We start from the raw sequence: 22963 nt of genomic DNA, 5'->3' as shown, positions 1-22963 counted from the left end.
GTAAGGCCCAAAAACCATTTAAATGTATCCAGTGTTCGACGTCGCCACTGGAACATAGGGGTGTAGGATGAATTGGAGTTGGCAGCAATAAATTGTGATGCATACAGATTGGTTTGGTCCATCATATTCTGCAGCAAATCTTGTGGAAAAATAATCCTAATTGGGAAAAATTTGTGGTGAAAAATTTGGAGCTGCACACCTGGCTGTGCAGTGAAAGGGGGGGATAATTGCGGATCTTGAGTTGGCAGGCAACCATAAGGGGATTTGCCAGGGCGTCGGGAAGGTAGGACAGGGGCTGGATTCTTCAGGTTGGGTGTGCAATTCCAGTACTTGTACTGGGCTCCTCTTCCTGGGGTCTGGCGCTGCTGGTGGTAGGCAGGTCTTCTGCTCTTGGTCCTGCTCTCCTTATTCTTTTGGGAGGGATGGTTTCCTCTTCTGACTCAGATTCTGATCAACTATCCTCCACTGGCTCGTATTCTGAACCAGAATCGGATGATGGGAGCTCCCTGCTGCTCTCATCATCCGACATGGTAAGGATGGCATATGTCTCCTCAGGTGTGTAAACCCTTTTGAGACATTATGGTGGTACTTATTGGCAGACCTGTGTGGTGGTACCAATGGCGGTACTAGTGATGGACCTGTGGTGGTACCGGTGGCGGGCCTGTCTAAATATACCGATGGCGGTACTAGTGGCAGGCCTGTGTGGCAGTACTGGTGGTGGGCTGTGTGACTGACAGATCCAGATGAACAGAAGTTCTGACAGGTCCTCTATTGGGGGGCCATGTTGTGCATTGTACAACACAATACAATAGGTGTCAGACGCAGTGATTGTCGCTCGCTGATCCCTACTCTCTCCTCACACGATCGGTGTGTGAGGAGAGGGCAGGGATCAGATAGTAACTGCTCCTCAATGTTTACATTTGGATCAGCTGTGATTAGACACAGCCGGTCACATGGTAAACAGCCTGTTTACCCTGATCGGGGAAGCGCTGTGTGTGAGGGACACATACCATCCCAATCACCGCGCTGTGCGCCTCCGATTCTAGTGACGTGATCGGCTCTGATTGGACAAATTCATTGGCTGTTTACCATGATCGTGGAAGTGCTGTGTCCGAGGGACACATGCCATGCTGCGCACCCCAGGGACGCTCTAGGGGGTTATCCTGAGTGACGTCCAGTCAGGATAACACAACCACCGCCTGGTCATCATTCTGCTATAGGCCGAGCGGGAAGTGGTTAAAGCCCAACTCCAGGCAGTTATATTTACATGTTTACTATTTTTCAAGAACCCCATTTTAAAGTGATTGTAAAGTCTCGTTTGAAAAAACAAAACAAAAAACAAGCAAGTTATACTTGCCTGCTTGGCACAGTGGATTTGCACAGAGCAGCCTGTATCCTCCTCTTCTCAGGTCCCTCTTCTTCTGTGCTTCTGGCCCCTCCCTCCTGTCGAGTGCCCCCACAGCTAGCAGCTTGCTATGGGGGCACCTGAGCTGAGTCACTGCTCCGTGTGTCCATTCAGACACGTAGTACTTCATATTCCCATCGCACACGTTCCTGGATGTGCTCTTGGATCTGGGTGCTGTGGCAACAGCCAGCTGGATACTGGTTCAAGTCACAGTGAAGATATTTGCCAGCACACCATGGAACGACACAAATGGCGTCCGAACGGGTGATTTATTGAAGGGGGTAGATATAAAAAAAAATTTTATTGTACCAGTTATTATATAGCAGGCCACTCACACCACCTCAGCTCCTGTTGAAGATGCCCCCGATCGACAGTGCCACACTTTTATTATTTTGCCAACCTTGTTAGTATGGTAGAGAATGGGGTTTTATTTTATTTAAGATTTTTCCTTTTTTTTTTGCTTGGGTAGGATCAGACCATACAGCAACTCCTATTTTTAGATTTTTTTTTATTGAACTTGCGTGTATGCTCCAGAAGAGTGGATCAATCCTTGAAATGCATAGAGCGATTATATGCTGTATCTTTTTATTAGATTGATATCTGTCAGTATGTATAATTTTTGATATTTATGTTCAGGGCTTGGAATCTAGGAGCCAGCTAAAAAAGTTAGGAGCCAGGGCGGTAACGGTGATCCGGACCTGTCCCTCGCCTGACATGGAGACGAGTGAGGGGAAGATAGCGCTCCCTCCAAGTCATTGCCCATAGCTCTTAGAGGGACTTAATTTTTTTTTTTGACATTTGAAAAAAAAAAAAAAAAAAAAAATAGCATTTTTGTGTAAATGAGATCTGTGGTCTCTCTGACCCCAGATCTCTTATTTAAGAGGACCTGTCATGCTTTTTTATATTACACGGGATTTTTACATTACTTGTAATAGGAATAAAAGTGACACAATTTTTTTTTAAAAAGAACAGTGAAAAAATAAAAGTTAAAATAAATAAATGTCCTGCCAAGCTCGCGTGCAGAAGCGAACGCATATGTGAGTAGCACCCGCATATGAAAGCGGTGTTCAAACCACACATGTGAGGTATCGCCGTGATCGGTAGACTGAGAGCAATAATTCTAGCCTTAGACGCTCCTTTGTAACTCAAAACATGCAACCTGTAAAATTTTGTCGCCATTCCACGAGTGGACGCGATTTTGAAGCGTGACCTGTTGGGTATCAATTTACTCGGCGTAACATTATCTTTCACAATATAAAAAAAATTTGGTCTAACTTTACTGTTGTCTTATTTTTTAATTAAATTATTTTTCCCCAAAAAAGTGCACTTGTAAGACCGTTGCGCAAATACGGTGTGACAGACAGTATTGCAACAACCGCCGTTTTATTCTCTAGGGCGTTGGAATAAAAAATATATATAATGTTTAGGGGTTCTAAGGCAGGGGAAGCTCCATTAGCATTGCTGGTTGTCATACCAACAGCCACCACAAGAGGGCGCCAGATTCCAGAAGGAAGAATAGAACCGCAGAAGCCCTCAAAGCCGCGGCCTCAATTGGCAGCGCGGCCCAACGCGATCACACCGGGGGGGAGGGGGGTCTGCACGGAGACAGGATACCCCCCCCCCCCAGCTGTGCTGCGCTAGGTCGCTAATTCTAGTCGCAAATGCGACCTGGCGCCCGGGGTTTGTCGAGCCCTGTTTGTTTATAATCATGTGGCAACCCGTCTATATTGTATGTATAGATATACATTTTTATGAATTGTACCAGTTATTATAATTGGATATACACTTACTCGTGATTATGCCTTTGTATGTTAATTTTATATAATATAATATTTTTTTATACCTATGTGCTTCATTCAAAGTCCCAATTCCCTTTCCCCTCTTTGACATTACTTGTCTTGATCATGCCTGACCCTGCACCGGCTCTGTAATGTCCGGGGGCTTCAGCCCACTGTCTGCTGAAAACAGGTCACAGGGGTGAAGAAAGAACTGCACTCCTGTGATCCACAGGAGAAGTACAGCCAATTGAGCTTTGGCTGTATTTTCTCCTTTAAAACCCAGAACATTAACCTCCTCACCAACTTTCTATTTTACCCCTACCCACCTCATTTAACACATATATTTTATTTTAAAAACCTTATTTTGGTAACCCTCTTTGCACTTTCAGGAATCTAGCTTAGGTGAGATTGCAGCTTCCAGGGATGTTCACATCACACATCCCAGGAGGCCGCAGGGCATGTACTACGGTGTGTCATAAGGGGGCAAGAACAAGGTTGTCACCTCCTGGTTTGAACCAGGAAGTGACAACTGGCTTCTGATGTAAAAAGAAGATGGTGTTGGATCTGGTGTGCAGCAGCAGAATAGCAAATCGCTAGAGAACCCTGCTGGATTCTCTGCACATGCTATTTACATGATGTATTGTAGTAACACATTTTAGCATGTTACTCCCAACACATGCAACTAAGTGCTGTGGTGCCATTCATTTTAAGAGGAACCCCCAAACACCTAGCGCCAGCACCACAACACACAGATGTGACTAATTTCTGCATTGTGGTGTCTTGCATTTAAAAAAAAACAAAAAAAACAATCGATGCAGTTATGTATGCTTAAAGATACATGGGGGTTGAAATACACATAACCCACACATGCTGTTTTTTGCTTTTTCAGAGTTTATTTTATTACCATAAATTTGATATTTCTCTTATATTCACCGACTGACACAGCTCCTCTCTTTGCCATTGGGTTGTTATGCCACCTTTAGGAGAAAACTAGGCATTACATGTTATGAAAAACACAGTACTTTTAGTTCCGCCCAAGGGGCGGTCCCTTAGGTAACAACCCCCCAGTCTGCCATGCAGCCATCAGTTTTATTTTGCCTAGTGAAGGAGAAGTACTTGGCCCCTGAGGGGCTCATCGGTCTGTGTTTTATTTTTTATTTTTTTTTGTTTTTTATTTTCTGCAGAAGCTTTGCTTTTTGCACAAGATGAAAGATCCTGTGATCTGCTATCAACAGCCGGCTGGATACCGTTATCCTTGTAGTCTCCCCAGCCTCACCAGCGAGCGTGTGCAGACCAGAGCTACGCGCTGGGTCGGCCATGACGTACCTCAGCTCCAGAGCTGGTCGGTGAGCTTTTATGCTCCAGGACACACATGACCGGGCTACTGATGTCTGCGTCAGTGTGCCGAGGCCAACAGCCACCCCGTACTGATCGAAGAGTGGGTCTGATGGAATGTCTCCCAGGTCTTCAGGACTGGTAAGTACAGCTCTCCCTGCCTTGGTGGGGCTGAGCAGCTGGTCATTCCATGGGAGGTCGATTTGGGGGGTCCCTTACCTCCCTCTCCTCTCTCTGTCCCTATCTCTCCCCCCCCCGTGGGGGATGCTGCATGTGGCTGCTGAGCGGTGTATGTGTCACGCACAGGGGCTCTCGGGGGGGGGGGGGGGTGTTGGCTGGCTGTGCCCTGAGATGTGTTTATTTCCCTGGAGGTGCCTGTGAGGCTGTGTCTGATCTTTGCAGCGCTGATCACCGCCATTTTCTATCACTGTCCCTCATGGTTTTTCAGTGTCAGCAGCCATCTTAGGTGAGCAAGGGACAGTATGCGCTCCTGTTTCTCGGCGGCCATTTTCCCTGTGGTTTTGTCCTTTATACTGGGCGTGGACACCCAGCGCCCATTTTCTCGAAGCCTGAGCACGTTTTTTCAGCATTCTCTAGAGACAGCATGTTTCCCTGTAGTCCAGCGGCCATTTTCCAAGTGCTTTATGTCCTTATGCAGGATGCTTGGCGGCCATTTTCTTTGAGCCTGAGCACATTGCAGAGCGGTTTCAGCGCTATAAGCAGCAGCTTTGAATGACAGAGTGAATTCCTCTGCACCTGGGAACTGACAGAGAACACGGGCACTACTTGCTGGACAGCGCAGAGCCTGTCAGGGTGGTGAGTCCTGTGGGAAAGAGCCCCTCAGCCAGCAGCAGTTAGGAGTGTGGGACCATCACTGTCCTAAGTCCCCTTCAGGTGCCAGACAGGGTAGGGTCAGCATGGCTTCAGAAACTGGTGTTTCTTCAACCGAAATCCAGGGAATTGCAACCGGTTCACCTGCAGAATGCGCAGTGCCACTGGACACTTTGTTGGTGGTCCTCAATTCGTTTGTTGCCAAGATGGAGGCGGGCGCAAAGGTGCTAAAAAGCGGCCCCTGCCCCCCCTCCTCTGGGGCGAGCTCTGACGCAGACTCGGGCCCTGCTGAGGCCCCCGCTCTGTCGCCTCAGATGACGCTGACCAGGACAGTGAGGATGAGTCCCTGTCTGGGTCCGTGCGCGATAAAGCACTTGTTGGAGCACTTATCACAGCTGTGCATGATACCCTGAAGATTCAGGAGCCAGCTGATGTAGCGGTCCCTTTTTGGGTCCTGTAAGCCAGCCCATTCACTGAAGGCGTTCCCGTATCTAACTTATTTTGACAAGTTCATTTACAAGGAATGGGGTCGACCGCAACGGACCTTTTCGGTCCCCAAATACATGGCAGTGCGTTACCCCTTTTTGAGGAGAGCCTTCTCAAGAAGTGGTCGGCTCCTCCAGTCGTGGACCCCCCAGTATCCTGGTTAAACAATGTAACCACGATCCCGTTAGAGGGAACTCCTGCATTTAAGGATCCCACGGACAGAAAGACAGAGGCAGTGGCTCGTCCCTTGTTTACGGTTGTGGGGTAACAAGCCTGCAAACAAAAGTTCTATCGCATGAAGGTTTCCCCCACCCTCAACTCGGGTGGGGGGGTCGCCTTTGGGAGTTTGCAGCCCGGTGGTCCTCTCGGCTGTCTGACCAATGGGTCTGCGATCTGATTTCCTCCGGCTACAAGATAGAGTTCCTCTCTTGGCTGCAAAACAGATTCTTCCCCTCCAGCATACCCGTACTCCCGGCTCGCCGGGAGGCCCTCTTGGGGGCGGTGAGGGATCTGCTGAATTGTGGGGTAATTTTGTACCTGTTCCGGAATCGGAATGTTTTCAGGGGTTCTACTCAAACCTGTTTGTAGTTCTCAATAAGGAAGGGGGTACGTCCAATCTTGGATCTAAAATCCCTCAATAACTTTGTAAAAGTACAGAGGTTCAGAATGGAATCAGTTTGCTCAGTAGTCGCTGCACTCCATCAAGGGGACATACCCATATGCCTCCGGCATCAAAAGTTTCTGCGATTTGCAGTCGGAAGCCCACTACCAGTTTGTGGCTCTCCCTTGTGGTTTTGCATCAGCCCCCCAAGTCTTTACCAAGGTATCGGCTCCTGTTTTGGCGTTGCTACAGCAACGCGGGATCGTGATCATGGGTTACCTAGACGATCTCCTGAGAGCATCTTCCGCCTCAGAGTTAGAGGAGGATGTGGCGATCACCATGCAGCCCCTGCAGGAATTTGGGTGGCTGTTGAACCTAAAAAAGTCGTTGATCGTACCGACTCAGCGTTTGGAATACCTAGGCTTGCTGCTTGACTCCATGGAAGTGAGAGTTTTTCTCCCTTCAGACAAGCTGCAGAATCTGAGAGCCGCAGTAAAACTGCTGATGAACTGCAAGTGGTCGTTGCTTCGCTTCTGCATGCGAGTCCTGGGACTCATGGTGGCCTCCTTTTTTGAGGCAGTACCGTATGCCCAGTTCCACACCAGAGTCCTGCAGAAGGAGATTTTGGCAAAATGGGAGAAATCTCAGTTGTCCCTGGATCGACGGCTCCAGGTAAGCCAGTTAGTCAGGGATTCCCTGATTTGGTGGCTGAGGTCCCCTGGACTTCAGTCCAGGAAGTCGTTCCTACCTCTGAAATGGATGGTGATCATAACGGACGCCAGCCTATCCAGCTGGGGTGGAGTAATGGGAGTTCAGTCGACTCAGGGCCTCTGGTCGACAGAGGAATCCAAGTTGCCAATCAATCTACTCTGAGAGCGATCAGGCTATGCCTCTCCACATGGTTGCTGATACTGCGAGTGCGTCCGATCAGGATCCAGTCAGACAACGCCACGGCTGAGGCATACGTCAATCACCAAGGAGGAACAAGAAGCTTGGCTGTGGCATGGGAGGTCGCTCACATACTTCGGTGGGCAGAGCGACATGTACCGGCCCTGTTGGCTATTTACATCCCAGGAGTGGAGAACTGGCAGACGGACTGAGTCGCCAGATGCTGGACCCAGGAGAATGGGCGTTGCATCCGGAAGTGTTCAGGCTACTGTGCCTGTGGTGGGGAACACCAGACGTGGATCTTCTGGCCTCCCGTCTCAATTGGAAGGTGCTGAGATTCGTGTCCAGGACAAGAGATCTGCGGGCAGACGCGCTGGTGGCTCCGTGGGATCAGTACCAACTGATCTATGCCTTTCCTCCACTGAAACTGTTACCACGTTTGATTCGCAAAGTGGAGGCCGAGGGGATCCCAGTAATACTGATTGCCCCAGATTGGACCCAGTGTCCTTGGTATGCAGACCTAGTGCGCCTGGTGGCAGACGCTCCCTGGTGACTGCCGTTGCAAGAAGACCTGTCTCAAGGTCCAATTCTCCATCTTGCTTTACCATTGCTAGTTTTAACGGCATGGCTATTGAGAGCCAGGTGTTGAGGAACCAAGGTCTGTCAGACTCTGTGATCCCAACTATGTTAAGAGCACGGAAATCTTCCTCTTGGAAGATATATCATTGTACCTGGAAGGCTTACATTTCCATGTGGGAGGTGAAAGGATGGCATCCATGCTCCTTTTTCTATATCCAGGATCCTGCTGTTTCTTCAACAAGGAGTAGGCCAGAAATTGGCCTTGAGCACCATTTAAAGTGTATATATGTGTGTATATATGTGTATATATATATATATATATATATATATATATATATATATATATATATATATATATATATATATATATATATATATATATATATATATATATATATATATATATATATATATATATATATATAAATTTTTTTTTTTTTTTCAGCTACCCCTGGAGTCTCGCTCTCTAGTGAGTACTTTTGTCCAAGGGGTCTGGCATGTTCCTCCGGTGCGTCCATCGTTACCTCTGTGGGATCTGAATTTGGTGTCGGCTCTGCAAAAACCGCCATTTGAAAATATCCGAGAGATCCCTCTGTTGACTCTTTCCCAGAAAGAGCTGACACATCCTAAGGAGGTGGCCGTTCATGCCCTGGATGCCCCCCCACACACACTGTTGTTTTTGTGGGTAAAGTTATACTAGTTCCCACTTGCCATGGCGGATGAAGTTTTTATGCTGTTTTCCCACCCCTCGTTTTGGCACTGCTTGGGGACGTTCCAATGGCAAAGAGTGGAGCTGTGTCAGTCAGTGAATATAAGAGAAAATAGGATATTTTTTTTTTTTTTTTTTTACTCACTGTAAAATCCTTTTCTCTGTAATTCACTGACTGACACAGCACCCGCCCCTCCTAATTTATGTTATACTGCTTGTTGAGGTACTGATGGCTGCATGGCAGGCTGGGGGGTTGTTACCTAAGGGACTGCCCCTTGGGCGGAACTAAAAGTTCTGTGTTTTTAATAACATGTAATGCCTAGTCTTCTCCTAAAGGTGGCGTAACAACCCAATGGCTAAGAGACGAACTGTGTCAGTCGGTGAATTACAGAGAAAAGGATTTTACGATGAGTACAAAAATCTTCTTCTTCTTCTTTTTTTTTTTTTTTTTTAACTTAAGTGCTTCTTTCTTTTTTCAGAGACTTTATTGAACAGAACTATGTGGAGCTGAAAAAGGCTAATCCAGACTTTCCTATATTAATCAGAGAATGCTCAGAGGTTCAGCCTAAACTATGGGCAAGATATGGTGAGTGTTTGATAACGTTAAACACTGAGTAATACTAAAGGTCCTGCTTTCCATAGAAATGTTTTCTTTATTCAAAGGACTAAACTTTTACCGGTTTTAATTACACATTTACGTAATGTCAAAATGAGTTGGGTATAAAGTCTTTCAATGACTGAGCAATAATGGATAAAAGTGCCCATACATGGCCCAATAGCTACAAGTATTCCATTGTGATGATTTTGGGCCATTTATGAGTTTATCGAATAGAGGACTGTCCTCGTGTAACCAGATGGCGATCATTCCTTCTAGTTTGAGGCAAAAGGACTAGCAAGAACAAGAGGAATATGAATGGTACTTTAGATGTTGGCTATACAGGCTTCCTTATGAAGGATTACATTTGCGCCTTATTTAGCTGGAGCGTAAGAACAGTTGCTGCCAGTCACTGGGCTGAACACAATTTTAAAGAGAACCTTCACTCACAATATGGACTTCCTTTCATAATCTCTTTAATTTGTTGCAACCCACTACCTTTGATTGCTCACCTAGGCGATGGTGGCAAACGATCACCCCACTCCTTCCTGGACTCAGTGTTTCATATGGGGTGGAAGTATCATTCAAATGCTTGCGCATGTGTAGACACGCAGGACTCTGCTACGTATTTAGGACCTTGTAAGATATATGGTGTGTCCGCATATGTGCTGCAGGTCTCTGCCAGGTCCAAAATATCTGGCGGAGAGCTGCATTGCATCTGCGCATGTGGGAACGGAAGTTTCAAGACGGCAACGCAAAGAGACCTTCACCTGCAGGGAGAACTCCATGGACTAGTAAGTTTACTTTATTTTTAATCAGACTGGGACTATTGTTCAAGAGAAAATTATGTTTTACACACGTAAGGTGATCTTTATCTTTCCCAAGTGAGCATTGTCTTTAGTAAATTGGCCCTATTGTGTAACATCAGACTTCATGTGACCTCTGACCTTCCAATTTAGTCAGAAACAGCTGCTCCTGTATTTCAGGTGTATATGGCTAAGATTCCACCTAAGCCCTGCCTGCATTGGGCCATGCTTGTTAGTGCCCAGCACATTGCAATGCAAGCCACAGTTCTAGTGCAAGGCTTTGCACTGTGCTTGGTACAATACAAATTGCACATAGGGGGTCCAAGAACACTGTATGCAGGTGCTCTGCCAATTCCAAAAGAAAACCAATGCAGGTGGAGCTCAAATTATCTTTTGAACAGCCATCCACCTCTTGCCCGTATGGTGGTCAAAAAATTTGATGATCACTGCCATCTCCAGCATAAATTGGCAGCAACATCTTGCCTTATGGTACTCACAGATATTGCCAACTGGGAGAGATGGGTTAGAAAATATGACTTAACTCCTGCTGTGTCCCAGGGGTTTGCTGGCCCAAGAATTCTCAATACATCTCCATTACCCCAGAGCAGCACCAACCAACCCTCAGGCATGCTAGCAGCTTAAATTTATGTGAAAATCGTGCGTAAAAAAAAATTTAGAAATCTTTATCATGCCTAACGTTCCAGTAACCTAATGTTTTTGGCTAGCATTAATCCAGTTAACCACTTCAATACCAGGCACTTAGACACCTTCCTGCCCTTGCCAATTTTCAGCGCGGTCTCAATTTGAATTACAATTGAGCGGTCATGCTACACTGTACCCAAACAAATTTTTGTATCATTCTGTTCCCTGAAATAGAGCTTTATTTTGGTGGTGTTGGATCACGTCAGCAATTTCTATTTTTTGCGCAACAAATAAAATAATTTTGAAGAAAAAAAAAACAAAGTTTTTCTTTTGTTTCTGTTACTTTTTTTTGTAAAGAAGTACGTTTTCTTCTTCGACTGGCACTGATGAGCACTTATGGGTGGCATTGCTGGGCATCCCTGTTTTGTAATGTGCCACAGAGGTGCCAGTGCCCATTTGTGGGCACTGATTGGCATATTTTTTCACATGTGGATGGCCATGGGGGATGTACCTGGCCATCCAAATGCTGGGGGCTTCCCTGGTGGTCCAGTGTGGGCATCTGAGGGGGGGCTGCGCTGACAATCAGCACAGACCCCCCCCCCCATCATCAGGAGAGCCACCTATCGGCTTTCCTCTACTCAAATCTGTCAGACACGAGTGAGGAAAAGCTGATCAACGGCTCTTCCTGTTTACATCGTGATCAGCTGTGATTGGACATGGCTGATCACGTGGTAAAGGGCCTCCGCCGGAGGCTCTTTACCAAGATCGGTGTAGTGGTGTGTCAGACTGACACACCACCGATCACCGCGATGCAGGCCCCCATGGGCACGTGGCAACTGCTATCCTTAAGGATGTCATATGACGCCCAGTCAGGATAACTGAACCACCGCCCGGCCGTCATTCTGCTATAGGCTGGGCAGGAAGTGGTTAAAGAGGAAGTGCAGTCTGCTCAAATAATTTGTAATGAAAACATCTTTGCCATTCTGAAGCTTCCCTCCAACCACTTTGCATATTATTTTATATATACTGTGCTTCTGTACTTGCCAAATATGCGGCAGAAATCTCCATCCACCGATTCTGGCTGCAATCATTTTAACTGTGGGCAGCTGAAGCTGCTGCCTGTTCACTTCCTGGATTTTACACAGACACACACCTCCAGCTCTGCAGCTCTATTTGGCCCTGTTATAACTCACCCCTCCCTTCCTGGCAAACTCTCACCAGAGTGAGAGTTGTGCATGATGTCAAACGCCTTACCAGACAAACAGGAAATGGGCTGCATAAGGTATTTACTGGCAGAAAAAAAGTTTTACTACCCAAAGTTAAAACAACAAGGGCAGAAGATTTAATAGATGGAAAGATGAAAAAATTGCTGAAGTTCTGCTTTAAGATAGAGGTGCTACAATTCCATATTTAACCTGCAGGTGGTAGTGCTGCTATATAAAAACAAAACAAAAAAAATACAGTTCTCAGGCCTGGAAAATAAGCCCAGTAGCATGGTTACTACTAGAGTTTGGATTTATATTCATTGTATTCATTTCTGAAGGATTAAAGCAGTGTATTTTGTATGGTTAGCTTTAGACTAACTGCATGCTGGATATGCATTCATGTAGTCTAAAATGCACAATGCATCACTATATTCTAAACATTAGTTGCTAAAACACCTGTTTCAGTCCAATTCATAATACTGGAAATGCTACTGAACGGTCATTAAATAGATATTTTTATGGCTATTTTGGTTCTGCATACATGGGGGTTGATCTACCAAAGGCAAATAGTCAGTGTACTGCAAGTGCAGCTGCGCTAGATCTGAGGGAAAGCTGTGAAATGAGGGAAAGTTCTGCTCCTTTCTATCATCCAATCATGTGCAAGCCCCAGATCTAGAGCAACTGTTACTTGCAGTGCACAGACTATTTGCCTTTAGTAAATCAACCCCATAGTCTTACAATGTACTGTCTCAACAATACTCCATTGTGTTCAATGCAGGAGCTAGTGCTGCCAGTTTCACTAAACCCCATGGGCACTGTGCTTGTCAGTATAGCGGGGACTTTGAGCCATCAGACAGAGCAATTTATCCTTTTGAGTGGTACATAAAGGCATCATCTAATGGTAATGTCGGGGTGTTGTTTTTTTGTGTGGAGTCCTAGTTCAGACACACTCCATAAAAACTTCACAGATGCCTATATAATTAGAGAATGCTTTTTGATATAACCTGTACGTTTCTATTTGCAGAATTTGGAAAGGAGGCGAGCATCTCTCTTAATAATCTAAAGGCTGAACAAGTAGCCAAAGCCTTGGAGTCTGTTGCAAACAGCAAGCCATAATGAATCTTATTTTGCCTCGGACTCTGTACAAGATGGTAAAGAAACTTTGCATTTTGGACTGTATTATAGCAATCGCATCACAGAAATCAAACTGCATTAAACCTTATTTAACTTTATTAGAAAAAATAAACACTTCTTGAATAAATGACAATAATGAAACAAATTCTAAAGTCCCCCATTGTGTTCCTTTGGTTTATTCCACAGCTTTATTTCCTTCTGTACTGTGTTCTTTGATCTGCAGGAAAAGAACATTTCACATTACATCCTCAATTTCTAATTGACTTGTTGCAATTTCTTTTGATTGTGTTTCCTTTCCGAGTACATGGGTAAAGCATAGCAAAAACACTGTGGAGAATGTAGAAGCTCATATGTTTTTCACTAGACTGGTGCATTTGTTGTAGACTACTATACAAAAAAATGTAGTAAAACAAAGGAGGGGGGGGTTCATCAACAGGTTGCACTGCAGGTAGAATCTGGAAATATCTCCAAATTATTCTAGAACCAAGTAGTGAAAAATAAATCTCTTGGTGATATTGCTTGAAGGAGGTTGAAAACGAACATGTTTGAAGCAGCTCACCTGCAAACTTGCTTAGGGCAGTGACAGACTTTAAAGCAATTTGTAAAGGTATAAAAAAAACAAACGCGTCTATATTTACTCAGTCCCCCACCAGCACCCCTGGCCCCTCCTCCCTGTACAGTGCCCCCATGGGAAACCACTTTGACGTGCTTGCTCCCGAGCCCTGCTGCTGTGTACATTGACGGGCCCCCTGTGACTTCATCTCTGGCTTTGATTGACAGCACTGGGAGCCGATGTTGCCCCAGCAAGACCCAGAAGTGAGGGGAGAGAAGAGCTGCAGACGTGCACAACACTGGATCTTATGAAAGCTCAGGTAAGTAAAAGGGGGGGGGGGGGTGCGCTGATGCCTAAACTTTTTTTTTTTTTTTTTTTACCTTCATGCAGAGAATGTATTTAAGGTAATAAATGTTTAGATTTTAGAACCACTTTAAGACTGACTTGAAAGCATGCAAGTCAGAACTCCTAACCCGCACACTTGCTTCGAGTCAGTGACTTAGAAAATACTGTATCCACTGGATAAACATGACAGCCAAAGGAATCGTTTTTGCAAGAAGAAATTAGCAATGCTTTCTTTAAAAACAGGGAGGTGTTCTGTTGTTGGGTCCCCCGTGTCGAGAGTGCTTTTGACTCCTCCCCTTTTGTGTCACCATAGAAAGCTGCTTTCTATAGTGGCACATGAGCAAGCTCGCCCCTGAGCTGTGTAGCTCAGCCCCGCCTCTGCTCCCTTGTCGCTGGATTTGATTGACAGCAGTGGGTCCACTAACTCCTGCTGCTCTATCCAAGTCCAGTGAGCAGCACCACCGCTCTTGGACATGGCATTTTTATTTCATGCACATTTAATGTGTGTGTGTGTGTGTGTGTGTGTTTGTTTGTTTTTTTGGTGGAACTCCATTTTAAGTTACTAGAAACTATACTCACCACTGAACTGCAGTAGTTCCAGACTGCTTGTATATGTTGTTTAGCTTCTGGGTGATCTTTATAGGGGTCTAGAATTTGTAATCCAGAAAGTATTTGGGGGTCTTTTGCCATCTAAAAAGGGGGAAAAAAACAAAACATTTTAGACAAGATTTCTAACATTGTAATGAAGTAACTTTCATTATCTCACAATGCAATAGTCATGCAAGCAATCTAGCTGAAGAAAGCTATAATGTACAAAGAATGAACCTCTTCATGCATCCAGCACTCTTATAAAACCATTTGTGCCTGGCTGTGTGTTTAACGTTCTGGGAGAGGGCAATACCAGTAAAGCCCCATACACACTATCAGATTGTCTGCTGATTTTTTTCCTTCAGATTTACCAAAACCATGTAGTACAAGGGCCTGCCTGATTGCATACACATTGAAACCCCTAAGGTTTGACCTCATATTATATGGTTTTGGTAAATCTGATGGAAAAAATCAGCAGACAATCTGATAGTGTGTATGGGGCTTAAGAGCCTAGACTGATCATGGACTGCAACAGCATTTGCAAGAGGGTAAACAATCTCAATCCTGTCTAAAATGCAGCGACTGCCCAATTTTTTTTTTTTCCCATCCTCATCCCCTTTTTCTATATTTCATCCCAGATGATGGTACTTTTTTTTTTTTTTTAATCATTCTTATATAAGGCTATAATCTCCATTTAATAAAATTCATATTTGTTGAAGCATTTGGCCATATCAAGTGTACATTAACATGTCCCATTTGCTGCAGGAATGCATCTTAAAAGGGTTAGTTTATCTTTTTACCAAAAGATGAACTAATACCCTATAACACCGTACTTGGATCAATGGATAATGAACTGTCCATGTCCACACAGCTGGTGTAGTAGTCCAGGGATTTGATCTCCTCCCTCTTCTTTCTGTAGGACTTCTGGGATGGATTTCAGATTGATCTAAGCGGTGCTGACCAGAATTGCTCTGATCTGAAACCCCACAGAAAAAGGGAAGAGTGGGGATTTCAAATTCCCAGACCAATACACTGGCTGTGTGGGCACTGACAGTTCATCACCCACAAAGGCAAGTACAGGAGGGTGTATTTTGCATTTAGTTTTTTTTTTTTTTTTAGTTTTTTTCCAAAAAAAAAAAAAAAAATCATTCAAGTGCTACTTTTAGGAACCTTTTGCACAAACCCTCAGACTCTGGCCTGACTCGTGTATAAGAGAAATAAGCCCAAGACACCATGGCTGAAAATCCTTTGGTTTAGCAGGAGATAGCTGACTTTCGGTCCGTGTGCAGCTGTCTGTTCAACAGATGCCAGTCTAACGACCAGCTTCTGTCAAATGCCATGCTGGAAAACCAGCATTCTATTACCGCTTGCTACCAATGACTGTGAGCACTGATCAGTGTATTCTGACTAAGGGGTCAAAATACAATGTCTTAGCGGGAGAGATCCCCTTGTGATTATGTCAGTTTTCTCGTGTTATTTTTATTTTTTATTTTTTTTATTCAACCTGCTTGTTGAATGAGAGAAAAAAAGCTGGATTTGATTTACTAAAGCTAGAGTGCGCAAAATCTGGTGCAGCTCTGAATACAAAACCAATCCGCTTCCAGGCTTTCTTGACAAACTTAATTGAACAAGCTGAAGTTGGAAGCGGATTAGTTTCTATGCACTGCTGCACCAGATTTTGCACTCCAGTCTTAGTAAATCAACCCGTATGTGTACCCAATTTTACACAGACAACTGGTACAAATCATTGGAAAACTCTTCCAAACAGATGTACAGTTTTTTTTTTTTTTCTTCCCGTTTCGAAACAATAGCATTCCTCTCTAACATGCGCATCATTTAGAAGAGCAGTTGTGTAGTTACTGTGAAATATGGGCATAATAAAAGGACAAAGCACAAATACTGAATTTCACACAAAAAAAAACATGAGCCAAGTATTGAGTTACCTGTGGACAGTAATGTAGAAGGATGATTATTAGATCCAAGCAGCAAAGTGTCACCTGAACATCAGATGTCTCAAGTAATGGGATCACCCTGGAGAGAATGGCATTCTGAAGACATTGGCAGTAGACAGGCCCAAGGTCAGCGATGTTACACAATACTGTGAGAACCTACACAGGTACAGTTTTAACTCTTGTTAGGAAGTAAAAAAAAAAAAAACGCCTTACAAGCAAATGCAAAAACATAAGGTTTATAACACTTCAGATCTACCGCCACTCCTTATCAAAACAAAGCTAAAAAAAAAAACTTTAATTTTAGAACACTAGCTCTTAATGGAGGGATACCAAACAATAGTTCTTGTTCTGTTAGGCCCCATTCACACTTTTGTGTTCTGGGAATGCGTGTATTCCCGAAAGCAGGCATAGCACTTGTGGTGCCCTTATTTCGTAATGACACCCCAAGTGTGGCTAGCACACGCTCATTTTGTTGCATGAAAAACACGTAATGCTCACTGGTAAAAAAACAAAAGGCTACAGGCGCTACTTTGGCATATTTGTCGCATATTGGGCAGTTTTTTTTTTATGTTATTACTTGACAAAAGCACAGATGTGAATGGGGCCTAAAAATGTAGTTGTCTGGCTGCACTGTAACTGGAGACAAGGGCTGTGAATAAGAAAGGCATCTGCCTGTTTGATTCATTGTTTTTAGTGCCACAGATGATGATTTCTATGCTTCGCTGCACTCAATCAATGGAGGCTACAAACTGGTAGAAGCAGAGAATACACGCCCCAGTTTAAATAGCTCACTTCCTGCTCATCCATATCTTAATATTTCGTAGTCAACTATGGAATGGAAAAACACATCCAGAAAGCAATTTTAGCGACACCCTTCCAGACATGTACTCTCTTAGACTGAAACAAAACTTTGCCATAGACAGATCAATTTTTTTTTTGATCAGCCAGTGGGCTGATCAAAAAAAAAAACACAGATTGCCCCATCGACACATGCAAGGTGGATAGCGGAATCCTCCCCAATGTGCTATTGTATTTCAACAGCGAGGACTCCTCTGCTGTCAGAATACACTTATCAGCGCTGCAGCCCATTGGCTGCAGGCACTGATTAAATAAAAAAATCCATTACAATTCAAGAGAAGTCAGTGATTAGATTGACTTCTCTCAAGTTCTAATGGCAACAGATGCATGGAAATCTGGCCTGGCCCTGCTTAAACTGGCCGAATTTCGATCCATCTATGGGCAGCTTTACTCATGGTCCGCTTCTGACAATTTGTTATCTTCAGTGATCACATGGTTGCAGCACAGCATTAAATGATCATTTAGAGCTTTTGGCATATGATTAAAAAGGTATGGGGAACAAATGCCCTTTGGTAGTTTCCTTGCCAGCAGCTACAATGCAGATAGGTTAAATGTAGTCAAAACAATCCTATAGTGCAGGGGTCTCAAACTGGTGGCCCTCCAGCTGTTGCGAAACTACAAGTCCCATGATGCATTGCAAGGCTAACAGTTACAAGCATGACTCCCACAGGTAGAGATATGATGGGACTTGTAGTTTTGCAACAGCTGAAGGGTCACCAGTTTGAGACCCCTGCTATAGTGCCTTAGAACTGTCATAACAACTAAAAACCATATGCACGTAGAGCAGGAAGAGTGACAGAAAGGGAGTGATAGAAAGTATAGTTAATGGTGAAAGTGACATCTTTTAAATACATACAGATCTGTCTGTATACAGTATAAGTAATATTTACCAGCAAATTGATGTCCTTTGAATGGCCCAATAACTGCAGAATAATTGGTACCAAGTTAAAGTTTAGCACTGCAGAGCACATGGTAGGATCTTTTACTGTGAAAAAATAAAATATGTTTTTAAATAGTTATACTAGATGGATTTTAGAATGGATTTTTTTATGAGGTAAGTAAAACAGTTAACAAGTGCTACGTACGGTGCCTTGAAAAAGTATTCCCACCCCTTGAAATTTTCCACATTTTGTTATGTTACATCCAAAAATGTAAATGTATTTTATGTAGTAGACCAACACAAAGTGGCACATAATTGTGAAGTGGAAGGAAAATGATACATGGTTTTACATTTTTTTTTAAACATATAAATATCTGAAAAGTGTGGCCCCCTTTACTCTGATATCCCAAACTAAAATCTAGTGGAATCAATTAATTGCCTTCAGAAGTCACATAATAAGTAAATAGACTCCACCTGTGTGTAATTTAATCTTTGTATAAATACAACTGTTCTGTGAAGCCCTTAGAGGTTTGTTAGAGAACCATAGTGAACAAACAGCATCATAAAGGCCACGGAACATATCAGACAGGTCAGGTATAAACTTGTGGAGAAGTTTAAAGCAGAGTTAGATTATAAAAAAATATCCCAAGCTTTCTGAGCACTGTTCACTCCACCATCCAAAAATGGAAAGAGTATTTCACAACTGCAAACCTACCAAGACATGGCCGTCCACCGAAACGGACAGGCTGGGCAAAGAGAGCATTGATCAGAGAAGCAGCCAGGATGCCCATGGTGACTCTGGAGGAGCTGCAGAGATCCACAGCTCACAACTATTATTCATGCATTGCACAAATCTGGACTTTATCAGTCGCTGAGGCCAATGACTGCAGCACTGATCAGTGTATTCTGATGGTGGTAGGGGAGTCCCCGCTGACAGAACACAATAGTGCAGCAGCGGAGATCAATGCATCCACATCACTTGTGTAGATGTGGGGATCTGCAAGGTTTTTTTTTTTTTTTTTTTTTTTTTTTTCCCATTCAAATCATTAACAAAAAAAAACTCATGTATTCCCAGCTTTAGCCTCAGCTCTACACCTTCTGGTCTTTTTATAAACATGACACAGCTCTGACTTTAACACACCTATAAAAATAATCCCAAACATTGGTGGCATAACTAAACTGTCTACAATTAGCATAGGCATATTGTGCTAAGTGCCAGTGATCTTCACGAGTGCAGTACTATGACTAAGAAACTGCTTGTACTGTTCATTATTGAATTTTGACTGGTCAGTGGGTAGGCACAGATGCTCTCTGCAAGATTAAGAAACAAGCTTACAGAATATGGGTACTTTTCCGTGGTTCATGTTAATACACTATGTGTGCACAGAAGGTGCAACAAACATGGCTTTATTCTATAAATATACTTATGTTAAAGTATATATAATCGCAGTCACTAAAATTTCATACACGCTCTAGCACGTTAATGTGTTTAAAAAAAATTGTATCTGAATATTTTATGTTCTTCATTAAAATAATACTGGTAATCCTGCTATAAAGGCCCTTGGTCAGGTAGTTCCAGCTGTGGGGTGACAACACCCAGATGTGCCCATTACTTGTTACCCTATCACAGGGCTCAAAATTTCAAGTCCTAGCTAGGCCTTAAGGGTTACTCGCCACCAGTTGCCCCGCCCAACCCCTACCCTGTCCTGCCCATAATCATGCCCTCATAAATGATCTCATGAAATTACAGTTAAATGTTTTATGCAGAATTAAGTTACATAAATAAATATTAACAACAACTTTATCAGTGCCCATCAATGCCACTTCACCCGTGTCTATCAATTCTGATTCAACTGTGCCAAACAATACAACCTACCTGTGTCCATCAATGCTGATTCACCTGTGCCCATCAATGCAGCCTACCTGTGCAGGAGGAGAGAGGAAGAGGATTGCCGGCCGGATTATCAGAGCGCCGAGGAACATCACTATAACAGCTTTCATTTGAATTTATGAGTGTTCCCGCCACTCACCATCACATACAGCCCCGCCTACTGGCCTGCACACTTTCATACATGTCACATATCTCGGCGTTGGACGAGTGATCTGTCTATCAAAGTACCCGGGTCAGGAGGCGGGGCTGTGTGTGACAGTGAGTGTAGGGAACACTTGGCAATGGACTCTTTCTAATGAAAGCTGTCACAGCAATGTTCCTTGGCGCTCTTATGATCCAGCCGCCTGCTCTTCTTTCTCTTCCCTGGGGCTCCCATTCAACCCTGCCTGCCTGCGGTTGCTCGCCCCCCACTCCCAGGCAGCCCATGCTTGCCAGCCCTTATTTTCCACTCACAAAATGCGAGTAGGCAAGTGGAAAATTTGAGGGCTGCCCTATGATACTGCCTTCACTTCCATAACATTCAGCTGGTGTCATGTCTATTTCACTTCCTTATTATTATTATTATAAAATACTAACAGTATACAAGGCCATCCACAACTTTGCTACATCACCAACTTCTCCAAATATCACCCAACCATCCACTTTGCTCCCCCTAAGACCTTCTGCTCTCTAGCTTCTTCATCACCCTATCCAATACTGGTCTGCAGGGCCTCTCCCATCTTCTGGAACTGCCAACCTCAATCTATTCACCCATCTTCTACTCTGTCCACCTTGACGTGTTCCCTAAAAAACTAATCTCTTCAGGTAAGCCTTTTGCCGCCTCCACATAAAAACTGAACTTCTACTTTCTCCATCAACTCATATCCACAGAGTTATTACCTATTGTATCACTTGCCCCTCCCTTTTAGATTGCAAGGCCTCATAAGCATTATCCTTCGAGTTTACCTGTCATGTTATTCAGCGTCCAGAGGCATTCCCGAACCACAAAGAGATGCTCTTTCTGAAACTGCTGAATGAAGACAAACAAAGCCACAAGCAGGCGGCCATCTTCTTGGTTCAAAACTTTGTTGCCTGCAGCATCAACTTCAGCTAGCAGGTTTCCCAAGCATCGTACTAAGGGGCAAACCAACTGTATTGTGCAAGAAAAGAAAAGCTGACATTCAGAATGTTTTGGTTACATAATAGAAAACACTGCATTTAGTTTTGGATAGAGGAAGGAAGGATTAGAACCTTCCTTCCTCTATTTAAGTGGAATGTCAGCTTTTCTTAGAACCAAGAAAACCTGACATTCAGAATGTTTTTTTTACATAATAGAAAACACTGCATATTATACAATAAAATACAAAACGCAAACCTGGACTAAATGCTCATTTACAATGGATGCAGTTCAACGTATTTTTAAATGCAGTGCGAATAAATATGCAAGCAAAATGAATGTATTGTAATATGCATACATCATTGCGGTGATTAAAAGGGGTTGTAAACCCTCAAGGTTTTTTCACCCTAGCGCATTCTTTGCCTTAAGGTGAAAAGCCGTTTGTCACTCAGCAGCCCCCCAAACCCCCCCAGCCCCCGTTATACTTACCCGAGTCCCGTTTCCCACGACGAGAATGAGCACACCAGCTCCGGCCAGTGTCTCCTGTCCTGATTGGATAGATTGATAGGAGCGCAGACATTGGCTCCCGCTGCTGTCAATCAAATCCTATGACACGGGTGCTGGGGACGGGGCAGAGTCCTGCTTTCTGTGTCAATAGACGTAGAAGCAGGACTCGGGAGCGCACCCGCAGACGAGGCACTAGAGAAGAGGAGGAGCCAGGAGCGCTGCTGAGGGACCCCAGAAGAGTGCAAAACCAACTGCACAATGGAGGCAAGTATGACATGTTTGTTTTTTGTTTTTAAAACCAAGAACCTTTACAACCACTTAAAAAAAAAAAAAAAGCATGCTGCACTTTTTAATGTGTAAATGTACAAAACACATATAACCACAACACAAAATGCATTTAAAGGCAGCTCAGTAAAAAATAAATAAATCAAAAGTGCACGTAAAAGGCACACGCAGAATTGCACACTGAGCAGCACAGTAGGAATATCCACTGTGCTCTTGTGAAGTATTTGTAGACTAATGCAATAACTTATACATCAGCTCTCATCTATAAGTTTTCCCTGCGAGAATATCACCATTTGTGTACGGCAGCTATATGTTAGTGAGTAACAGCCAGCTAATATACATAAACAAAAGTTATGAACTGTTCATTTTACAAATTATGATTTTTAGATCTAGAACTAACCAGCTCAGAATCAGGAAAATTGGTGTTTGTAAGAAATCCAGCTAATTTTGTCAGCAAATGTACCAGTTTGGACACGACACCTTGTGAAATCAGCAGTGCATTGTTTACCTGGCTGAGAAATCACACAAACATTTTAAAAAGAAAAATAATTTATTAAGGTCATTACTATACCACACAAACATGTATGATTGAAAAATGCACTGTATATTTCCTTTAGTAAAAAAAAAAAAAAAAAACACTGATTATTAAAAGCTTCCCATCTTACAGAAAAATAAAAAAGCAGAAAATAAAGCGGAGGTAATTCACTTAAAATTAATTAAAAAGAAAAACCCAAATAAAATATAAGAATGCCAATTTGGACATATCCATACATTTAGAATATTTTCACGTTCAATCAACATATTTTTCAAGTCTCTTCATCTCATATGAAATGTGTTATTTTTAACTACAACCCTGTATCTAGGATCTTCACAGCGTGACCTGCCGAGGCAGCATGGCCTCTGCCCCAAAGCCTTTAGAAATCTTCAAGTATGCGAGCCATGGCTTCCCATTTACTTCAATAGAAAACCAGCATGCAATCTGACAGGCTGACGGTTAGGCCTTCCATTGAAGAT

At 43.6% G+C, this 22963-nt stretch overlaps 2 protein-coding genes across 4 annotated transcripts in view; one reads left to right on the top strand and one right to left on the bottom strand.

Annotated features, from left to right (window-relative positions):
* NDUFA2 (NADH:ubiquinone oxidoreductase subunit A2) overlaps window positions 1–13139 on the top strand; it is a 32928-nt gene extending 19789 nt beyond the window's left edge. The window contains exons 2-3 of the mRNA XM_077474140.1: window positions 9092–9198; window positions 12885–13139. Coding sequence (XP_077330266.1) covers window positions 9092–9198; window positions 12885–12976 — 199 coding nt within the window. The 3' untranslated portion in view covers window positions 12977–13139. The remainder of the gene's footprint in view (window positions 1–9091; window positions 9199–12884) is intronic.
* The window catches only part of TMCO6 (transmembrane and coiled-coil domains 6), a 55357-nt gene continuing 45466 nt past the window's right edge, over window positions 13073–22963 (bottom strand). For all 3 annotated transcript variants that reach the window (XM_077474138.1, XM_077474137.1, XM_077474139.1), the window contains 6 exons: window positions 22350–22461; window positions 21007–21190; window positions 18181–18275; window positions 16424–16588; window positions 14472–14582; window positions 13073–13211 (listed from right to left, as the gene is read on the bottom strand). In XM_077474138.1, coding sequence (XP_077330264.1) covers window positions 13170–13211; window positions 14472–14582; window positions 16424–16588; window positions 18181–18275; window positions 21007–21190; window positions 22350–22461 — 709 coding nt within the window. In that variant the 3' untranslated portion in view covers window positions 13073–13169. The remainder of the gene's footprint in view (window positions 13212–14471; window positions 14583–16423; window positions 16589–18180; window positions 18276–21006; window positions 21191–22349; window positions 22462–22963) is intronic.

Source organism: Lithobates pipiens, unplaced genomic scaffold (genome assembly GCF_037356315.1).
Source record: "Lithobates pipiens isolate NorthernLeopardFrog02 unplaced genomic scaffold, aLitPip1_a1.2 Scaffold_8, whole genome shotgun sequence".
Taxonomy (NCBI): Eukaryota; Metazoa; Chordata; class Amphibia; order Anura; family Ranidae; genus Lithobates; species Lithobates pipiens.
The sequence above is the reverse complement of the archived record's forward strand: the minus strand, read 5'-3'. Positions and strand labels throughout refer to the sequence as shown.